This window comes from Pteropus alecto, unplaced genomic scaffold (assembly GCF_000325575.1).
Source record: "Pteropus alecto unplaced genomic scaffold, ASM32557v1 scaffold38, whole genome shotgun sequence".
In the NCBI taxonomy this organism is placed as follows: Eukaryota; Metazoa; Chordata; class Mammalia; order Chiroptera; family Pteropodidae; genus Pteropus; species Pteropus alecto.
Window position 1 is genome coordinate 9,525,820 of NW_006442512.1, and position 21,119 is coordinate 9,546,938.

General features: G+C 33.4%; 2 protein-coding genes and 2 pseudogenes across 9 annotated transcripts in view; 1 reads left to right on the forward strand and 3 right to left on the reverse strand.

Annotated features, from left to right (window-relative positions):
• The window catches only part of MIS18BP1 (MIS18 binding protein 1), a 46,278-nt gene that overhangs the window by 7,801 nt on the left and 17,358 nt on the right, over positions 1 to 21,119 (forward strand). For all 8 annotated transcript variants that reach the window (XM_025040344.1, XM_025040343.1, XM_006922692.3 and 5 more), the window contains 9 exons: positions 1,297 to 1,404; positions 1,679 to 2,166; positions 4,460 to 4,533; positions 6,179 to 6,309; positions 9,077 to 9,164; positions 10,544 to 10,701; positions 13,365 to 13,516; positions 13,977 to 14,076; positions 16,084 to 16,927. In XM_025040344.1, coding sequence (XP_024896112.1) covers positions 1,297 to 1,404; positions 1,679 to 2,166; positions 4,460 to 4,533; positions 6,179 to 6,309; positions 9,077 to 9,164; positions 10,544 to 10,701; positions 13,365 to 13,516; positions 13,977 to 14,076; positions 16,084 to 16,927 — 2,143 coding nt within the window. The remainder of the gene's footprint in view (positions 1 to 1,296; positions 1,405 to 1,678; positions 2,167 to 4,459; positions 4,534 to 6,178; positions 6,310 to 9,076; positions 9,165 to 10,543; positions 10,702 to 13,364; positions 13,517 to 13,976; positions 14,077 to 16,083; positions 16,928 to 21,119) is intronic.
• On the reverse strand, positions 1,102 to 1,221 carry LOC112471758 (annotated as a pseudogene).
• Positions 12,921 to 13,039, reverse strand: LOC112471716 (annotated as a pseudogene).
• The window catches only part of FANCM (Fanconi anemia complementation group M), a 66,255-nt gene continuing 65,104 nt past the window's right edge, over positions 19,969 to 21,119 (reverse strand). Inside the window, exon 25 of the mRNA XM_015597680.2 lies at positions 19,969 to 20,721. The gene's annotated coding sequence lies outside the window, so the exon portion shown is untranslated. The remainder of the gene's footprint in view (positions 20,722 to 21,119) is intronic.

Sequence of the window (21,119 nt, forward strand, 5' to 3'; positions counted from 1 at the left end):
AATGTAATTTCAGAGATCTTTTAGAGTCTCTTCATGGGCCTTGGACTCAAATGACCCAGATTATACAGCATGTTTTATTTGATCGAATTACCTACTTGTTGTTACTGCATTGCCCGGCCATTTCTAGTAGAATGAGTTAAATAGAAATTTATCCTTTTATGATACATGTCATTATAATAACATCTTAAAAAAATTTTTTTTTTTAGTTTATTTGAGCCAAAACTGATGACAATTGCCAGGGAGTAAGATCTCAAACGCTTCTGGAGAATAAGTTTTGCAGCTTTTATAATACAATATTTATAGTAAGATTTCTAAGGCCAAAGCAGCATACTTATAAAAGCATAATCACTCTCAATTTGTTTCAAGTATATTTGAAATTAAACATAAAATTATTGTTTTTTCGTACAGTTTTTAAGTCTATTACCTTCCTCCTTTTTTGTGAAAGAAACTTCTATATTGAAGAAATAAAACTTTAATGATCTAGGATGTAAAGCAGAATAAAATGTGAGCAATATTAGTAGTTCTCATTGTCTAGTTAATAAGCCTACCTGATTTGTGCCTTTGAAGGCTTGCAAAAGAGATGTCAGAGGGGTATAAATTATGATTGGATTTGCAATTGAGTCTCAACATTTTGATTTGTAAAGCATGAGTTACAACTCTTCAGCTGTTCTTTCACATTTTAGTAATTTACAGCAGCCAGAGGCAGAATCAGAATTTTCAAGACTGGATGGCACTTCATATATAATCTTAACACCTATATACGTGATTTGTGACAGCACCAGAATTTTATTTCAGATCTCTAGGCTTCTAAGTCCAGTAGTATACTTTTGTCTAGAGCTGGCAAATTATAAGTTTTAAAAAATTCTTTCTCAGCATAATGTAGATATAGAGAATGGAGAAAAAGAACGAGAAGATAAAGGGAAAAACTGTCATATATTAAAGACATATACTATGTTAGTCTGGTCATCACTGAACATAAGTCCTTATTTCAAGATTTTATTTTATTATATATTATTTTTTTTTTAGATGAGGCAACCTTTGGTTGACTTCACAGATTGCAAGGACCTTGTCAGTTTACAATCCCTTATTTTTTATTTTTTATGCTTACAGCACTTGGTCTTCCTAGGTGATCTCTCATCCAAGTATTAACCAGGCCCGACCCTGCTTAGCTTCCAAGATCAGATGGGGATCGGGCTTGTTCAGGGTAGCATGGCCATAGACCGCAAGATTTTTAAAAGGTATTTCTTTTCTCAGTGGCTAATACAACTCAATTTACTCTTTCTTTTAAAAACTCAGCCTCAGTCCAAGAAGTTCCTGTAGAACCATCAAATATTTTACTCCCGGTCAAGCAAAAGAGTCAATGTCAAGAGAAAAAGAAAGCTCCCCTGCATAATTTAACTTACGGTAAAATGCTTTTTGTTTTGTTTTTTCGTTTATTTTAATGTATAATTAAATGTTCTAGATAATTATTTTCCCTGTGTAGGTATGCAGTAAGCATTGACTGTAGATAAAAATTGAATCATAAAAGCCAGAGGCACTCAGAGACTGTCAGAAAGGAAGGTGGAGCATTCCTGACCTGAGGACCTCTTTTTAATATAAACAGATTTCAGTTGTCTTGTTTCTCTTTTAATTTCACATGATTCTTCTATAAATTTTGTTTGGTTTTGTATTTTTGCAGAGCTCCCAATTCTGAACCAAGAACATGACAATGTTTTAGCTGCAGGAGTCTCAAACCGGGCATTAACTAGAGCTCAGTTGGCTAAACAAATTCTTCTTCATTCAAAGGAGAATACAGTTGCAACTACTAAGTCCAAAAAGGACACCTTTGTTTTAGAATGCATTGATTCAGCCTATGAAAAATCCCAAAATACTACTTTTGAGACTCTCAATACCAACTGTGTTCTTGTTAAAAATGGCAATCAGTTAATCGTTTCTGATAATGAGGTGACAACAAAAAGGACTTCACAACAAGAAATTAAGGAAGGAAATGAGAAAACAATGCCCAGAGAGACTTATCTTCCAGGTTCCATAAATGATACGTGTAAAATTGTGCTTGCAAGTCCAAAATTTCATGCAACAATACCTCGGAGATCAAAAAGATATGCTGCAAAGCCTCCTGCACCAAGTATATTTCAAACTACTATCAATGGAGTTAAAAAAAATAAGGTAGGAAAACCTTTAATGCAGATGTGTATTTCTGGCTTTACCTCCATTCTTCAAGAGCTTGACCTTTTATAATGTCTATTAAAGTAACTTCATTTTTGTGTTTTATTGCTTTAGAAGTAGTGTGGTCTAGCAAAAAGAGCAGTGAGTTCAAAGTAAAAAGACCCAGGTGTTAAGCCTTAACCTTGCCCTATTACTAGCTGTATAGATTTCAACAATTTACTTACTCCCTTTGGGGATGAACAGTGAGTTCATTCTTGTTCTTTTTTTCCCTAATTCTCGGAGTAGTATTAACAGTAAAAGAAAAAGGAATTACACATAGCATTTGAAAATTTGAGAATTTTTTCTATTATAAAGTAATAGAATGATCAATAAAAAAAAGACTTCAGACCATTAAACTATATTATATTGGGACAGATTCTCTGAAGAAAGTGGAATGGAAAAACAAGTTCAAGAAAGGTACAATGTAAGATTTCCAGTTGTTAATGGTTTGTCTATTAATTTTTAAAAGGATGATGGGTGTTTTCCAGACAAGCCAGAATCTTTATGGTCCAGTTTCTACCAGCAGCTCCTTAAAATGTTAAATCATGTCATTCCTCTGCTCAAAATCCTCCAGTAACTTCTTATCTTAAGAGAAAACACTAAGCTGTTACCACAGCTTACAGTACTCTATATAATTCAATCTTGGAGATATCCAACCTCATCTCTTATTCCCACTTACTTACTCCTTTCAAACCTGTGTCATCCATGCTACTTACTTAGGACATTTGCATTTGTTCCCTCTGCCTAGAAGAATCTATTCCCAGATATCCATATGGCTCATCCCTTACTTCATTGTCCTCTGTTCCAAGACCTTCCCTAACATCCTATTAAAAAAGCACTTCCAGTTATCTAATGACTTATACTTACTTTAAGTAGTAATTATCACCAGCTGATATTTTATTTTTTATTTGTCCATTTGTTTGGATAGCAACACCATCGCATGACTTGCTTCTACTGTCTCCCAACCCCAATAATGTTTGCTCTTAGAGGGCAGCCATTCTGTTTCTTGCTGAATCCCCAGTGCCTAAAACAGTGTCTGTCACATAGAGCTCAATAAATATTTGCTGAACGAATATGAGTGAACAATGAACATTTTGACATTTTATATAAACAGCATGATAAAGGATTCTAGATCCAGAATTCCTAATTTGTAACCCATCTGTGCCACTAACTAGCTATGTGTGCCAAGGGCAAGTTATTTAACTAGACCTTACAGAGTTTTCTATAAAACAAAGATAATACCTGCCTCCTAATGTTATGAGGATAGCATGAGTCAATGCATCTAAGGTGCTTGGAACACTATCTGTTTTTAGCCTTTATTTTTAATACTATCTGACTGATTCTTTGATATATATTGGGTAGTTCCAAATGTGGAAGTAGGAAAAATAAAGGAATTTTATTGCCTCTTCCCCAAGTACTACATATAATTTTTTAAATGAACATAGTTGAGAAGTGCAATAACTAAGAGCACCTTTCCATTTTAACATTTTTTCCTGACTCAACATAAAACTACCACTGGAGAATTTGTCTTTATAAATGTACAATTTTATATGTAAAGTAAATGGCTAGTAAAATTAATTATTTTATGACTTTGGACTATATATCTCATCAGAAATGGTTCAGTATTGTTACATAATAGAATAATTTCTTAGCACAGATGTTCACAGAAATTTTCCTTTATAATGGAATTTTACTTGTCTTAAAATAAGGAATTCTCTGAGCTTTTCAGGAATTTGCTTTGGAATACAATGCTATTAAATATAGATTGCTAGCAATCACTTATAGTTTATAGAAAATTGAATGCAGCTTCAAATCAACTTTGCAAAAAAAATGCTGTAATTTTTTTAGGGGTAAGAGTGATAGTGACATGTATACTATACAACTGACTTTTTTTCTTCAAGTTACTGGGTCTTTGTGGGACATGGTGTTTTAATGGCTACCTTAGGATTTTAGGTGATTTTTTTTTTCCTTTCATGGTTGAAATATTCGATACTAAGAATATTAAAGTATAATTGATTCTGGGTTGTAGAACAAATTATGCAGCGCAACTTCAGTTTCTTTTGCCATCTTCTCTGTATCATTGTTTATAAGAATTTTTAACTTGTTGCTATTTGAAATAGAATGTGATTTTTATATAGATGAGCACTAAAGAATCATATGGATTACATATGAGTTTTTTTTAATTTCATGTATATTGATTTTGTAGAGCTTATGCAATAAGTAATATAGGAAATATTATTTTATGCTTGATTAGGTAGTCCAGCTACAGGAATGGATGATTAAAATCATCAACAATAACACTGATATATGTGTAGAAGGAAAATTGATGTAAGTATAATATTTGAATATTCTTCTAATAAAATTTGTAATAAAATAAGATACCTGTGTGTAAGAGCTGAAAAGGAGATGCATGAGAAATAGCATCTTCCTACAAAATGAAGACTAAGTAGGTTACAAACTGAAGGCAAAAAAGTAAGTTGACTATATGTGTTGACTATAACCAGCCTTCTTGCTTTTGCCTGTTATTTTAAAATTATGACAGTTCAAATTTGTATATACAATGCTTTATTTTTTTTCCAGAGGTTCTGATAAGTGGATTGGTATTATCTGCTTAATTATATGTGGTTAGTTAATATTTACTATATGCATTTCAGTCCAGATTCTCAACATCTAAATTGGGACAACCAGATATAAATTACTGATCAGAAAAGGAATCAAAATTAGTTAGTTCTTGCCATACAGCTATATATTAAGTAATCATTGGCACTCTCTGGTTCTCCAGAGGTAGGTGGGCTTTGTTTAATTCTGCTGATCTAGTAGCATCATTTCTTATTGTTCAAAATCGATTTCTTAGTGGTTAAAAAAAAAAAAAAGGTAATGAAAGCTTGTAATAAAGATAATACAGGATATCACTGTCCAAAGTACTTACCTGGAAATTTATGTTAAGTATGTAAAATCTGTCTTGCCCACTCTATTTCTTCCTGCCTTGTTTCCGTTTCCTGAATGTTCAAGAGGCAGTGTAGATTGCCTTGGTTGGAATCCTATTGCTGCTTATTCTCTTTGTCTTAGTTTTTTCATCTGCACAATGGTGATACTAATACTACAACTACCTTTTGAGTTATTTGGCAGATTAAATGAGTTATAGTTTTAAGACTTGAGAACAGTACTTTTAGAGTGCTATTTAAATGTTTTTAAAATAAAATTAATAAAGCAAAAAACAGAGGATGAGAAGTAATACTGTATTAAAGTACAGTGTCTGAATTTTTATCTCATTTGACCAAACTAAAGGAACTTACTTTCTTACTTTTTACACTTAGATTTAGTATGTTTATTATTAGTTATCTCATGAGAATGTTCAACATTTATCTAATACATCTTCATATTTCATTTTATTTTATATTTATTCTCAGCTTCATTTAAAGAAATATGAAGAGTACATTTATGGGTCAGTGATTTGATACTGCAGTTTGTTTTTTCCCTGGAACTTCTTTTTGGTACTTACCAAAGAAGAATGCAGAAACATTTGGCTGTATAGTGAGGGTAAAAAAAACCACAAGATTAGATGGATCCAAACTATAATTGTATGACAACTAAGATAGTATAGGCCTTGAGAAGAGGACAGAGAAATCATTCTTTGAAAGCTTAGCGTCAGTTAAACGAAGTCGCAAGCATTGTCAGAACCAGATATTTAGAGAAGTTCCCTGCTTCCTTGCCTACAATGTATTTTATACAAGGAATGTGGTTTGGTCACAGCATAGTTTTTTGGTACATACTCTGAGGATCACATTAGCCAAACAGTTGAATTCTGCTGCAATGTTTGGTCATCATATGTTTTGTAATTAATGATATTGTTAATATAGCTAGAATGCAAATTTATTACTTTATGTTATAAATTTACATACTTATCTATGTACATTATAACTAATGATCAATGTGAATATTTTGGCCTTAACTAAGCTATTTTTCCTCCTAGAGACATCACTGACATATATTGGCACAGTAATGCAATTATAGAACGGATTAAGCACAACAAACTTAGGACATTATCAGGCAACATTTATATATTAAAAGGAATGATAGACCAGATTTCCATGAAAGAAGCAGGTAATGGCTCATTATTAATTGATAAATTATTTTAATTAATGAAGCAGTTAACCATATTTCTAACAGTAATATACATGTTTTCAGTCAAAACTAAAAATTAAAACAATTGACCACACTATGTAGGATGATTATAAGCTGATCATTTTTCTCTGATTTATTCACCTTATTTGACAACTTAAGTCCAGTGATTTAAAACAAACAAACAAACAAAAAAACACAAAAAACTGAAGTGCTGCTTATTTGGGAGGAATTACTTTATAAGAATACAATTTAACTTCCTAGTTCCTCCTCTGCCCAGCATACCCCCAAGTCCTGGTATAATCTAATTTTCTGCCTGTGCCTTATGTATAGCTAATCTGACTGAAGAGAAACACATCTGGACAGTCTGTTTTTAATTTCTGATTACCAAAAAGTTGCGGTCCCTTATTGCCACTTGCTATCTTACCACATTTCCCTTATACATTCACTTTTCTATCCTCCTTGATAACTACTGCGTATTTTCACAAATCTCCAATACTTCCTTCTACTCTCTCTAGGGGGTAGGGGAGAGGGGTGGGTGGAGGACAGAGGGTATTATATGAGCAATAGGAACGATTAGAAAACATGTATTAGACCGTATCTACTCACCTGCTTGCATCTGTATCTGCTTTTATTATGGGCTAACTGTTCATGTTCCTGTCTGTGTCAGCTTCTCCATTTGTACTCTTGCTCCTGTTTTCCCTCTTTTATTCGAAGATATCCCTTTTGTCAAAAACAATCTCTTGTTTAACGATACTTCTTTCAATCACTGTTGCTTTCAATCAGCAAAATAACAACATTTATTATATTGAAATTCCTCTTGAAATTTTCCCGCTTTTTTCTTGGAATTCTCTTTAAGCGTGCTTCGATTCCCAGTTCTTCAATGAAGCAGCCCTTATAAAAATCACCGGTAGCCCCCACATTGCTAAATCCAGTATAATAACACAGTTAATCATACCTACCTCCTTGAAGCACCCTCTTTACTTGACTTCTGGAACACCGTATTCTGATTTTCATGCTGCCTCACTCCCTGTTCTTTCATAGTTTTTTTGCTCATTTTTCTTTTTTTTTTTTTCTTTGTCTCTAAATAATGGGGTAGACTAGGGCTCTTTCTCCACTCAATCCTGTGTCGATTTCTTTTAGTCTTTAAATCTTGTCTGTATGGTGACAAATGAAAAATTTCCATCTCTAACCAAGAATACTCTCTAAGCTGCTCATTTTCCACTGCCCATTTGACATCTCCATTAGCATGTCTGCAGATATCTCAAACTGAATATAGTCTTAAATCACTTAATGAGAGGGATATGTTCTGAGAAATGCATCATTAGGCAGTTTCGTCATCATGTGAACATCAGAGTGCACTTACACAAACTCAGATGGTATAGCCTATACCTCCCAGGTTACAAACCTTACAGCATTTTACTCTAGTGAATAGTGTAAGCACTATTCACAGTAACACAATGGTAAGTATTCATGTATCTAAACACAGAAAAGGTATAGTAAAAATACAGTATAAAAGATAATGATATACCTGTATAGGGATTTTTAAAAACTTTTTGACTTTTATAATACTTAGCTTAAACATATTGTACAGCTATACAAAAATCTTTATATTCTTATTCTATATTAATAGCTATTAGTAATGCATTGTGCTATGATATCATGACAGGTACAATGTCACTAGGCAGTGCAAATTTTTCAGCTCTATTATTATATTATGAGACCACCTTTGTATATGCAGTCTATCGTTGACCAAAATGTCATTATGTGGTGCATGACTGTATATCTAAAACCTGATCTTCTCCTCAAATCTGCTTAGCCTACAGTCTTCACCCTCTTTTCATGATTCCAGTGGCTAGCCAAAATCTTTGGAGACATCCTTAAATCCTCAGTTTCTCTCATACCGACATCTAGTGTGTCATTATATCTTACTGGCATTGTCTCCAAAGTATATCCAGAACCTAGGCCTCTACTGGCCACTGTAGTACAGACCTCCCTCTTTTGTCTGAATCATTGCAGTAACCTCCTAACTGGTCCTGTTTTTTTCTTCCCTTTTTTCCACAGACTCTTTTCAGAATAGTGGTAAATTTTGTCCTGTTAAAGTCAAATCCTGTTGCTCCTCTGCTCATAATCTTTCCATAGCTTCCTCTCTCACCCAAATGAAAAGACTAGGTTTGTAAAATGACCCTGATGACTTATAATCTCCTATGCTCCCCAGTTGCCTCTGTTACCTATGAGTAGCTTCCTAGTACTAGCCTCGTCTCACTTCACATCTACTAAGTTGATTTCTTTGTTCTACAAACAGGCCAGGCATGCTCTTGAATCATACAGTAGCCTTTTGTTCTCTCTGCTTCCATTGTTTTAACCCCATATTGTCATGTGGCTCACTCGCTGATGTCCTTCAGGGCTTTACTCAAATGCTTTTTCAGTGAGAACATCTCTGACTATACTTTTTTAAAATGCTGCCTGCCCCCCCTATTCCCCCTTAACTGCATAATTTTTCTTCATAGCATCAATGACCATCTAATAAGATACTTATTGGTTTGCTTTCTGTTGCACACTAGAAGGCAAGTTCCATGAAGTCAGGGATTTTAGTTTGTTTTGTTTATTGCTGAATCCTCAATATCTGCAACAGTGCCTGAGACATAGTAAACAATAAGTATATATTTTTTCATTGATACAATGAATTAGTGACATCTCTTTAAAAATCTAAGCTTTTAGGTAATTTCGTTTGTTTATCATTAAATAGGCTATCCAAATTATCTCATAAGGAAGTTTATGTTTGGCTTTCCAGAAAGATGGAAAGAGCACATCGATAATTTTCTAGAACAATTAAGGTAAAGTACTTTTTTAACTTAAAAAAAACTTTATTGAAGCCTAATTTACATTTGATAAAATGCATGCATTTTGGGTATACAATTTGATGAGCTTTTACAAATTTATATACTCATGTAAAGTGGTTTTAATTTCTTTTTATGGAAATGCTAGTTTTGAAACTTTGATATTAGACTTTCAGAAGGCAGTGACACTTTTCTAGAATTTCTGTCATACAAAATAAATCTAAAAGGAAAATAAAACCTTTGTCATATTTCAGGGAATCATCCTCATTGACCCTTTAAGAAGCATGTAGCAGTTAAATATGTGTCTGAAGTTCTTGGCTCTTTCTCTTTCATTTGTTCCCTCTATAGTCAGTGAATGTCAGCTGCTTAGTAGATAATTGTGTTGGCACTGGGAAAACAAAGAAGAAATTAATTCTTGCCCTTAAGGAACTCATAGGGGATACAGTGATGTAAGTTAATTAGTCACAGTACAATGGAAGAACTTATAACAGGTTGGCAATTTTTTCTGTAAAGGGCCAGATAGTATTTTTATAGGCATTCTGCTTCTATCGCAACTGCTCAACTCTGCCTTTGTAGAGGAAAGGCAGCTATAGACAGTACTTGAATGAATGTGGTTATGTTTCAGTAAACTTCATTTACAAAAATAAGCAACTGACAGGATTTGTCTTGTATTATTTTTCTAATAATAACAGTTTAAGTAGGAAATATAAAAGCATAGTAGGAAGTATTTAAGAGGTTACGTTTGAATCTTTTGACTTAAAATACCATGCCTGAGTTTTTCTGCTGGAGAAGGGATAGAAGCCACAAAGCTAAATAATGTAAGATTAATGGTAATCTTTGCCAGTGGCAAGAAGGCTTTAGCTGAGGGAGTGACTTTTTTTTTTTTTTTAAATGTATGAAGTTATGGTTAAGTTTGGGTTTGGGTGAAGTTTAAAGTTAGGGTTAGGATTAGGTTTATGATTAAGGTTGAGGTTAAAAGTTAAGTTTAGGGTTACTCTTTGGTTTAGGGTTAGGATTGAAAATTAGGGTTAGGCTAGGGTTACTTTTAAGGTTAGATTTACTATTTAGAATTAGTGTTAGGGTGATGGCTGAGTTTAGGATTAATTTTAGGGATAAGGTTAATTAAGTTTGAGAATTAGGGTTAAGGTTAGAGTTAGATTTAGGATTAGAGTTAGGTTTAGGGTTAGGTTTAAAATTAGGAACAGTGTTAGGATTAGAGTTCTGGTTAGGATTGGTATGTTATAGTTAAGGTTAGGATTAGGGTTACATTTAGGGTTGAGGTTAGGTATAGGAGAGTTTCATTTATTTGTGGGTTTAGTTTTTTGTTTTTGTTTTTTGAGAACCAACATTAGAGGAAAAATACTATATGTTTTTAGAGCTTGTGAAAAGAAAAAGAGAAAGGCCAGGCAAACACAGAAAACTGGAAGTTTTGTCCCTGACACACAAAAATCAATGAAAAATGATGCAGGAGAAAACCAAACAGATGCCCTCCAAAGAGCCAGTACCACTTATGACCTTGATTGTGATCACTCAGGTATGTTTACTATTTTCTTCTCTGTTGGTATAGTGATAAATTCTTATATGAGCTCCACATTAATTTTTTACAGTACATAGAATATTGAGTTCTTATCTCATACTGTCCTAAAATTCCTGTTTTTTTACCACTTAAGGGGGGAAAACTGCAAAGCAGATTGCTCATAGTCAGCATCTAGCTTTCTTCATTAAATATTACCTTTAATTAATTAGAATACCAAGAATACTGATAAACATATCAGTGAAAGATGATTATTCTTTCATTTCCTAGACCAAGGGTACTTAAGCTGCCAGCCTACTTCAAACCTATATTAAAAATGCCTATATATTTGTACTAAATTTCATTCTTATTAATTGACAAAACCAAGTTGCTTTCATAGAGGAAATGGCATGTATTTATTGTTTGTTTGTTTGTTTAAATGACCATTGCTATAAAGATAGCTGGCAAAATGGTTTCAGCTCTTTGCCCAAACTATAAGCTGCCTCACATTCAATCCCATCCCCAACTCCTGCGGGGGGGAATCATTTACAATCTTTTTTAGATAATTACAATCTTTTTTAGATAATATAGATGACTAAAAGTTACTAGAAATCTGTTGTATAAATTTCTGACCGTGTAAACAAAGCTTTATAGAACTTCAAGAGGAGTTCAGGACTGCTTCTGCCAAAAACATAGCACTACGCTGGATATGTCACTCCTCCACCACAGCACACCCCTCTTCTCTGTGTCCTAGGTCCCTAACCACTTTGAAACTTTGCTTATCCTCTCTAGTACAAAGGAATAAATTAAATATGCGGATGAATGCTTGCTCAGAGCTAAAATTTACTCTTTATTGTTGCTCCAGTTTCTTCTCAGCCCTTCATCATTTTTCAAATGTCATCCTATTTCCTGTAAATTAGATATCGTTTATTGTCATTGCTAGACCATTTTTAGTATTCAAGAGTCCTGAGGCTGCAGCACTTGCTGTATACTTTTTTACTCCTAAAATTAAAAGTCCCTAAACATATATCTCACTTTCAATCATTTTTTTAATCTTTAGTCTTAGATCTTAACATCTCCCCACACCTTATTTTTCAGAAATTTGCCCTAAATTATGAATGTTATTGGTAAAGTGTTTGAGGATACAAGTGTAAAAGACTAGTTTGTTAAACTATTTTACATGCCAGCTGTGTCCATAGGAAAATCCTTCAACAAATATTTTTAAAGTACCTACCATAAACCTTGATCTATGTTAGCCTTTAGGAACTGAGAGATGAATAAGATGAGATGCTCCCCCTTGGGAAGCTCAGGTTAGAGGCAAATATTACCTATGTCTTTTTGGATGGATGTACTTTTCCTGGTGTGATTCATTAGGTCTTTGTTTTATGAAACTGTTAAGACATTGTGTATCCTTATATTACATAAGTTGTTTTGAGTGGTGGTAGTTGGTGCTGTTGTTGCTTTTATTGTTATCGTTACACTTTTCATGAGAAAACTACTAAAGTAAAACCATGTCTAACATTAAACAACTAAGGTTATGTAAAAGTGTCAACCAATGATAATTAAGATGATGTGATTGTGTGCATATATTTTAATGATATGCTTAAAATGTAGTTTTGCATATTTAGTGCTATAATCTATATATCCTAATACTGCTTTTAAAATACTTCCTCTGTTATTATACTTAACAGAGTTTGTTAGAAATTATCTTTTATAATATCAGCCTCTTTCACTATACTGTAATAATCTCAAGAGTAAGGACCGTCCACTATGTATCTTCAGGTACACCTTGTAGAAAAATAACAAATGTTTTTATAGTTTTATGTCTTTTTTAACTTACTTAGAATTTCAGCTCAATAACCGTTCGTTGAGTTTATATCATATTCTATATAATTTGGTTTTGCTTAAAATTAATTAGCATGGATTTAGTTATACTTTGGAGTGCATAAACTAATTAAAACATAAGAATTCAATCTGCCAGAAGAAATTTAGAGGGAAATAGTTATTACATTTCTGTTTAGTTGATGCGGAATTAAGATGAACAGGAATTTATATTTACAAAATGGTTTAACATTTATATTTTACCTTTAAATGTGACAAAGGAGATCCAAAACAGATAGTAATAAATAATATTGCTGTTCAATTCTTTTTTTTTTTTTTAAGGTGAGGCAACCCTTGGTTGACCTCACAGATTGCAAGGACCTTGTCAGCTTACAATCCTTTATTTTTTTCATTTTTTACACCTACAGTACCTGGTCTTCCTAGGTGGTCTCCCATCTAAGTACTAACCAGGCTCGACCCTGCTTAGCTTCCGAGATCAGACGGGATCGGGCTTGATCAGGGTAGCATGGCTGTAGACTTGTCTTTGTTTTTTGATGGGAATCAAAGTAATTTTACTATTTATTTATTTATTTATTTAATGATGACATTGGTTAACGAAATCCAATAAGTTTCAGCTGTACATTTTAACAATGAGGCATATAATAAAAGTAATTTAAACAAAACATGGCCCTATGCAGAGTGATTCTGTCCAGATAAAATTGCTTTATATCATAGTCAAATTTTAACAAATATTTACGATTTTGGATTAGACAGATTTTTTTCAAAGTGAATGCTTTAATGTAGAAGGGCAGCTTTATCTTTATATAAATCATTTACTGAAATCTCCATCTTTGTACTCATAGAGCTAAAGAATAGTAAGCATAGTAGGTCACCAGGAACTACAGAATTAAACATTTGCCAGAGTAATCACCAAAGTAAACCACCATTAAGGCTCCCAGATGACCAAATAAATAATACTGTTCAAAATGGAGAAGGATATGATTTATCTAATCAGGTAAGCTTTTACTGTACACTGTAGAGGGGTGGTGTGTTACTACTGAAAAGGTTCGGGGCCAAATCAGAAATCATGGGTTTTGTTAAGTGTCAGCTTTTCATTAGTTTGGGCATGTAGGTAGATGTCTTGATATTTATTTTCCCAGTGTCTCATTGGAAAAATGCAGGCAAAATAATAAAATTTTAGTTCTTTGAGTAAAGTTTAAAGTATGTAAATATAAAAGCACTTGAAAAAATGAGAGTGTTAAATCAGTAAAGGAAATATGTAAGATAGTGGATACCCACATGGTGCTTCCAAAGCTCAAGCTCTGATAAATGAGTTTCTGAATGCTTCCACTATGAAATTTGTGGAAGTATAGGTGCCGAGAAATTTATATGCTTGATACATACTGTGAAAATGCTTGAGGTCTTGTTTCTAGGTAGTAGTTGTTACAGTAAAAAGTTATCTTTTTGTTTTGAAGGATTCTATTAGAAAAAAGGAATGTAAAAAGTTGTCTTCAAAGAAACTCAAAAATTGTGAAAGAACAACAAATAAAAGGATAATTAAAAGTCAGGAACAAGGTAATATATCGGTTTTATAATAAGTAGAAAGCTACTATTTGAAAATTTTTAAAATAATAAATGTGATCTTGTAGATTTTCAAATCTAACATGGTAGACCAACTATTTCAGTAGTTATAAATGTTTGGTTTTGTTTTTTTACAGATGATTTTCATAGTAAAATAATTCATTACTTTAAATAACATTTACTTGCAGGTTTGCCTCCTTTAATCTAAGTACTAAATAATTTTGTTTAAATCACAAAATTATATATCATTTAAAAAATGCTTATAGGAATGTTTTAAGACTGAATCTTTTTATGAAATTAATACCATAATTTAGTTTTGTGTAAGTGTGGATTTTCAGAGTGATTTCATTGAAATCCTGGATACCAGAATTTGTATAGCCTTTTCTTTATGCATTAGCAAATTTAAAATTTCATGTTGAGTTAAATGCATTAGCTCAATAGCATTATTTTCCATTTTATTTCTTATAAGTGAAAAAAAATGAAAATGGAGAACATTTATAAGTGTGTAAAGAAGTAGAGAGGAAATCAATACTGCTTAGACTATCAAGTTCATATGACTTAGGTCAAAGTAACCAGAATAAGCTGAGTCCTTATTCAAATTATTTAATGAAATGAATAAAAATAGAATAAAAATGCTTTGCTCAAAATTAGAACCTTCAAAATTTTTTAATTGCCAGTTGAACATTTGAATATATTTTTATGAGGAATTAGAAGAAAACACTTCTCATGATATGAAGATACATGATTCCATTGAAAAGTCTTGTAGAAACTTTCTTGATTACTTTTGATTAGTACCACTCCTTCATGAATTAGCCTTTTTTTTCTCCCCAGCATTCAGTATTACCCACCATTCTTTTATTTTGTCATTCATCTTTAAAGTGCTGCATAATATATATAGGTTATTGCAGTATTTCACTGTGATGACTGGTGTGAAACTTTAAAATTTATGCCTATTTATAATTACAACTGGATAATTTAAAGTTAGAAATTAAATTAGTTTGGCTTCTGGTTTCTTAAGTTTTAAATTGAAGAATTTCCCTCATTTTGCTTTCTTTAGCGACATGGTATTATAAAGATTTCCAAGCTCTGTTTTGGTGGAAATCCCATGGTACTTCATGGAGTTTTGGGGAATTCAGCAATAGGGTGTCTGTCACCACAGTAAGGGATGAGAATGGGCCCTGTAGATGGAGTTCCATGTTCTCCTACTTCCCTCCTTAATTAGGACAGCTTTTGTTCTATGTGTTACATACCTAGTAAGGGTTTAGCAACCCTAATGGTTTTCCTGTGTCTCCTAAATATTTTAGCTCCAAGGAATTGATTTAACAGATATTTATTTAGCATCTAGTGTATATATGAAAGACTCTGAACTAACTCCAGCCAAAAAAATCTAAAAATTAAGACAAGCATTTTTTTCTGTCTAGTTGAAAGATAAGTGTGTAATTATAATGTAGAGCACATTGTCAAACATGGCATTATTAAAAAGTATTCTGAAAATTTGATAGAGCTTTCATTCAGTTGAGGGAATTAGGACAAAGTTTGTGGGCTAGATAGGTTAGAGGATAGAACTGAAACTGGTAGCGATTTGGTTTGTAAATTAGTGAAGGAAACTTTCCAAGTAGAGTGAATGGCATTACTGAAAGTTGAGAATCAAGAAAATTTAAGAAACAGTGGCCTCATAGACATAGAAAGAATATGGTTCAGATGTGAGTACAGTGAAAGATTAGAACTATATTTGAAAGCCAGGTACAAGAACTTATATGCACTCTAAGTAGACTATAAGAAGTCATGGACAGGTTGATATAGAAAAAAGTATGTATTTTCAATCAAAGGGGTGGTGATCTGAACAAACTGGTGCTTCAGGAAGATTAATATGACAGTAGTATGTAAAGTGGGGTGGAGAAAAACAGTATATTTTATTTGTGAAAATAGTTTTTCTATACTTTATTTTGTTTATAGCTAATTTGAGATTTTGATGTTTGTTTTGTCTTATGAAATTAAAAGAGAGAACCGAAGAATCGAATGTACCTATTGATATTATCATGAGGGAACCATTTTTCTCAGACAAAGAAAGAAAATATACGGTTTTTAATCAAAAGGAAGTTTATATTGTAGTAACACCACTTAAATCTAAAAACGTGATAGAGCAAAAATGCATGAAGTATAATCTGTCATCTAGTACCATTAAAGCAGTAGCAGATTTTATAATTCCAAAACATCAAAAGGAAAGTGAGTCACACTTAAATGAAACACGTCTGATCAGTAAGCCCACAAAGACTTTTGAAAATGCATTTGAGTGTGGTGTGGGTCATAAAAGTAAAAACAAGGAAGATTGCAGTGAACGAGATTTACTCACTGTCAACCAGAAAATAAAAATATCTAGTCCTAAAAAGGAACAAACAGTCACCTCTGACTTCAAGAAAAATACAAGGTTATCAAAATTGAAGAAAACTGATAATCAAGTAACTACATCATTTCACGAGCATCAGTCCTCATCAGATTTGTCTGACAAGAGTGAAACAGAAAAGGAAATTAGAATAAAAGCTGGGCTTGCTAAGAAAACCACAACAAGAAATACCAAAGAAACAATGGCTCATCAGAGAAAAAGCACAAGGAACACCACAAGGAAAATCTCAGTTATTTCTGAACCTGAAACTGAAGAAAGTGAAAATGAATTTCATATCAAACAAAAGAAAGCTAGATGTTCTGCTAAAAAAAATCTTCAAAAATCTGGTATTAGGAATGAGTTTCCAGTTGATACGATGGAATTTGATAAGACGAAGAGGCTTTTACCTGGTTCAGTTCAGGATGAGGAATGGAATGAGAACGAATTACAGAAACTGCATTGGTAAGTAGTTAGATTTGACTCTTGTAATATCTAGAGTGGTCACAAAATAGTTGAAGACTATAATGGACTCCAATAAGAGGTTGATTTAATGACTTCTAATCATTAATATGGAAGATATCTAAAAACAAATGGAGAGAAATTAGTTTATACAGAGAATGAAGGGAAAATACAAATAACTTCCAACTAGGTACTTTGTGGCCATCTATACAATCTACATGTGAGGAAGGTAAAAGTGACCTGCTTTTCCTTCCCATTTAATATTTCACCTCCCTCTCACCAAAGGTAACTATGTGAGGGGATGGGTGTGTTAATTGAGTCGATTGTGGTGATCATTACACAATGTTTATAATGAAACAATCATGTGTAGACTTTAAATATATACAATTTTATTTGTCGATTATACCTCAATAAAGCTGGGAAAATAATTCAACACAGACAAATGCTGCTCTCGCAGCTTCACATTTTAAGAAATATTTGACAATTAAATATTATAAAACCTTCAAATTGTAGATCATTTAATAGTTTTTTCTGCCTTCATTTATAGAGAAGAAAAGACTCAAAATTAGATGATTTTTCCAAGGTTTCATAGTGTTGCTGATAAATCAGGTATGATAAGAACTTGGTTTGGCTACATAGACGACGAGCAGTTTTAGTAGTTTAGTAGTATTGGAAGCCAGATAATAGTTAAGCAATGAAGAGTGAATGGGAGAGTAAAGACAGCAAAGGTGGACAGCACAAGAAATTTGGCAATGATGGGGACCAGAAAAATGCATAGGTAATAGAAGAAAGTATGAGGGTAAGGGAAGATGTATGTTTGGTTGCTTGCTTATTTGTTTGTAAGATGACTCATGACAGAGTATGGTGGTATGTTGACGGAAATGAAAGAAAAGATATGATTGATAAAAGAGAGAAGGATAACACAGAAACATACCACATTCAGTGTTTCACTCCCTTGTATACCCCCCAACTGTATAACATTTGGAATTCATTTTCAAATCTACCTTCTTGAAACACTCTTAAGGATCTGTGCCAGTATACTCTTCCTTTTTCAGTTGCATAAATGTTCCTTTTTCAGGCATACAAGGTAATGTTCCTTCTTATTCTCCAAAGTACATGGTTTGGCTGCTTTCTTGCTGTATTGTGCTCCTCAGCGATCTTTTCCTCTCATAATTCTAACTTTCTTCTTTGTGTAGGAACTCCCAAATATAGATCTCTGGTCCTGAATTCTTGTATTTAGATTTGTATATATATTTCCCTTTGCCTGCTGGACATCTCTTTGTAAATCTCGCCTACTTAATATATCAAAAACCAATAACTTAATATATCAAAAACCAAACTTAATTTCTCCTGCCTGTCCACAGTTTCTCTTGCCTGACATTCCTGTTTCTGAAAATGAAATTCTTCCAGTCAACTAAGTTTAAACACTTTATTGATTTTTTAAAAAATCTGATTAGTTCCCAAGGAGCTATACATTCTTCCACAGGGTCATTCCGTCTGCACTCGTTCTTGACACTGCTTTTTCAGAGCTTAAATACCTTTTGCCTGAACTATGGAAATAGCCTTGTATTTACTTTATTTTCATCTGTGTAATCTGTTTTATACATCTCCAGACTAATCTTAATGTATAGTTGTGGTTCTGACAAATCAAAAACCTTCATTGCTGTCTTACTAATCTTCAAACCATATAAAGATTCTCCTGCTTTGCATTGAGAGCACGTAATGTTTTGACCTCAATTATCTTTTCCAACTGTATCCCCCATCATTTCCTTGTAATAAAGGTTCTCAACCTTTGCTGTATATTCAGATCATCTAAGAACTGCAGAGATTCCAGTTCCAAGATGGAGTAAGTACACTCCACTCTGTTGCTTCTGTGAAGCTGTAAAACCTGGACAGAATGCATGGAGTAGCGTTTTGTTGACTCAGGAAAGTAAATAAATAATATAGCAGGTTGGTTGGGGAAGATTGGAATTTTAAGTACCATCAAATTGGCAGCAATTTCCAGTTTGTCCTCTGGTACCCCCCACGCTAAACTCAAGGCTGCCTAACACCTGGAAGTGGGCACTGGGGCGTGACAGCGAAGAAAATCCCTCCACTTCTGGCTTGAGGAACAGGAAAGGGGACTACCGACTCTCAGAAACAGTAGAGGAAATGCCCCAGTTCTCTTTATTTTTTCTCTTATACCGCCGTCCCATGTAATCCTGCAGGGATGAAAATCACAGCAGCACTTGGGACTCATGTGCACCTAAAACTCTGAAAGTAGGGCAAGTAAAGGTCTCAAGAGGGTGGGGCAAATATGTTTTTCTCTTTCTGTCCTCTTTGCTTGGCACTGGAGAAAGGTGCAATTGTAAAGAGTATGCAGCAGAGCTAGGTAACTAAAGCCCCCAGCTTTCTTCCAGAGAAGTAAAAATGGTAACCCTAGGGAAGCAAATATTGCAGAGAGGAAGGAGCTAGCTAAGGACCCCATAAAGTTGTTTATGAACTTAGGGCTCACCTCTGAGTTGCACATGTGAGGATCTGATCCTAAACTTCATTCCTAAGACTGACAACTAAATGAAGAGGTAGACCACTACTGAGTTGCCAGGCCAGCCACTCAGTGTCCCACACGCAGGATATCCTAATATCACTATAAAGCTTTGACATTGAAACTGCAGCCACAGAAGACTGACTGGAATTTATAGCTCAGGTTACAGTGAGGTTGATTACCTGCTAAAACAAAATTAACATTCTCCATACGATGTCACAAAGACCCAGAGTTTTATAATAAATTTCAGAATGCCTAGGAAATAATCCAAAATTATTCAGCATACAAAGAACCAGGAAAATTTCAATTCTCATGGGAAAAAACACCAGTGTTGAGATATTGGAATTATCTGTTAAGATTCTGAAGCAGGTATATAAAAATGCTCTAGGAACTAAGAGCAAAAATTCTAGGAATAAATGGAAATTTAGAAATCTTAGCAAGAAACAAAGTTTAAATGGAAATTTTAGAACTGCAAAATAAGATAATCAAAATAAACTCATAGGCTCAGCAGAATGGAGATGACAGAAAAGAAGCAGTATCAGGAATGAAGGAATAGCAAGAGAAATGTTAACTATATAGGTTAAATATAATAGACTATTCTCTTGAGTTCTTTAAAATGTTTAATGATTGAAAGCAAATGTTATATGATGGAGTTTTCGGTATATGTGATATACTGATTCTAAGTAGACTGTTAAGTATGTACATATCAATCCCAAGAGTGACCAATAAAAAGCTGTACAGATATCTTCAAATATACAAATTAAAATAATTAAAATAAACTCAAAAGAAGGCAGAAAAGGAATAATAGGAAATGGAAAAAAAGCAGGAAACACAGAAAATGGTTGACCTAAATCCAAACAATTCCATTAAATGTTAATGGTCTTGTCAAATGAACTTAAAAATTGAGTCTGGAGACTTTGGTAGAAATAAATGAGTGATTTATTCAAGGATCTTAGAGTTTGCAAACTATAAAAACAGCTAGGAAGAAACTCAGAAGTGTTCCAAAGAAGACAGAAAAGTTAAAAGTTCTTACAAGCAAAAAATATATTGAGAATTATCAGTCCTGCATTCTTAGCCCTAGGATTGGCCTACGACAGTTATCAAATGACAGGCAGTCAGGCTGATGGATGCCAGGTGGTTCAGAAGATGGGCGCCAGGAGGTCTAATCACATCTGGTCTGGATAATAGATGTCAGGTGGTTGTATTTGTGAGTCCTTCAGGAGATAGAGGGTTACCTGGAAGTCCAGATGCACATCCAGGAAGTGATGCAGGACTAGAAAGTTAAAAAGAAGTACCAGACTAGTTAGAACAAGAATGGGGTATTTCCTCATGCCTCATATTCATGATTTTAGCAGCTTGGTTAAAGTGAATCCATTTTATATATTTCCTATCTTCACTCTCTCCTCAGTCTAAATGCACTACTTAAAAGACATTGTCAGAACAAATTTTAAAAGATCCCACCATTTGCTATATAAAAAAAAAACTCCAGATTTGACGTGAGTAAGTTAGAAGGATAGAAAAAGAAAGCTGGCGTAGCTATACTAATACATGTGAAAGGTTTCAGTAAGAAAATTATCAGGGATAAAGTACATTACAAAATGATAAAAGCGTCAATTCATTAGGAAGACATAACGATCCTAAATGTATATGCACCTTTCAATAAAACCTCCA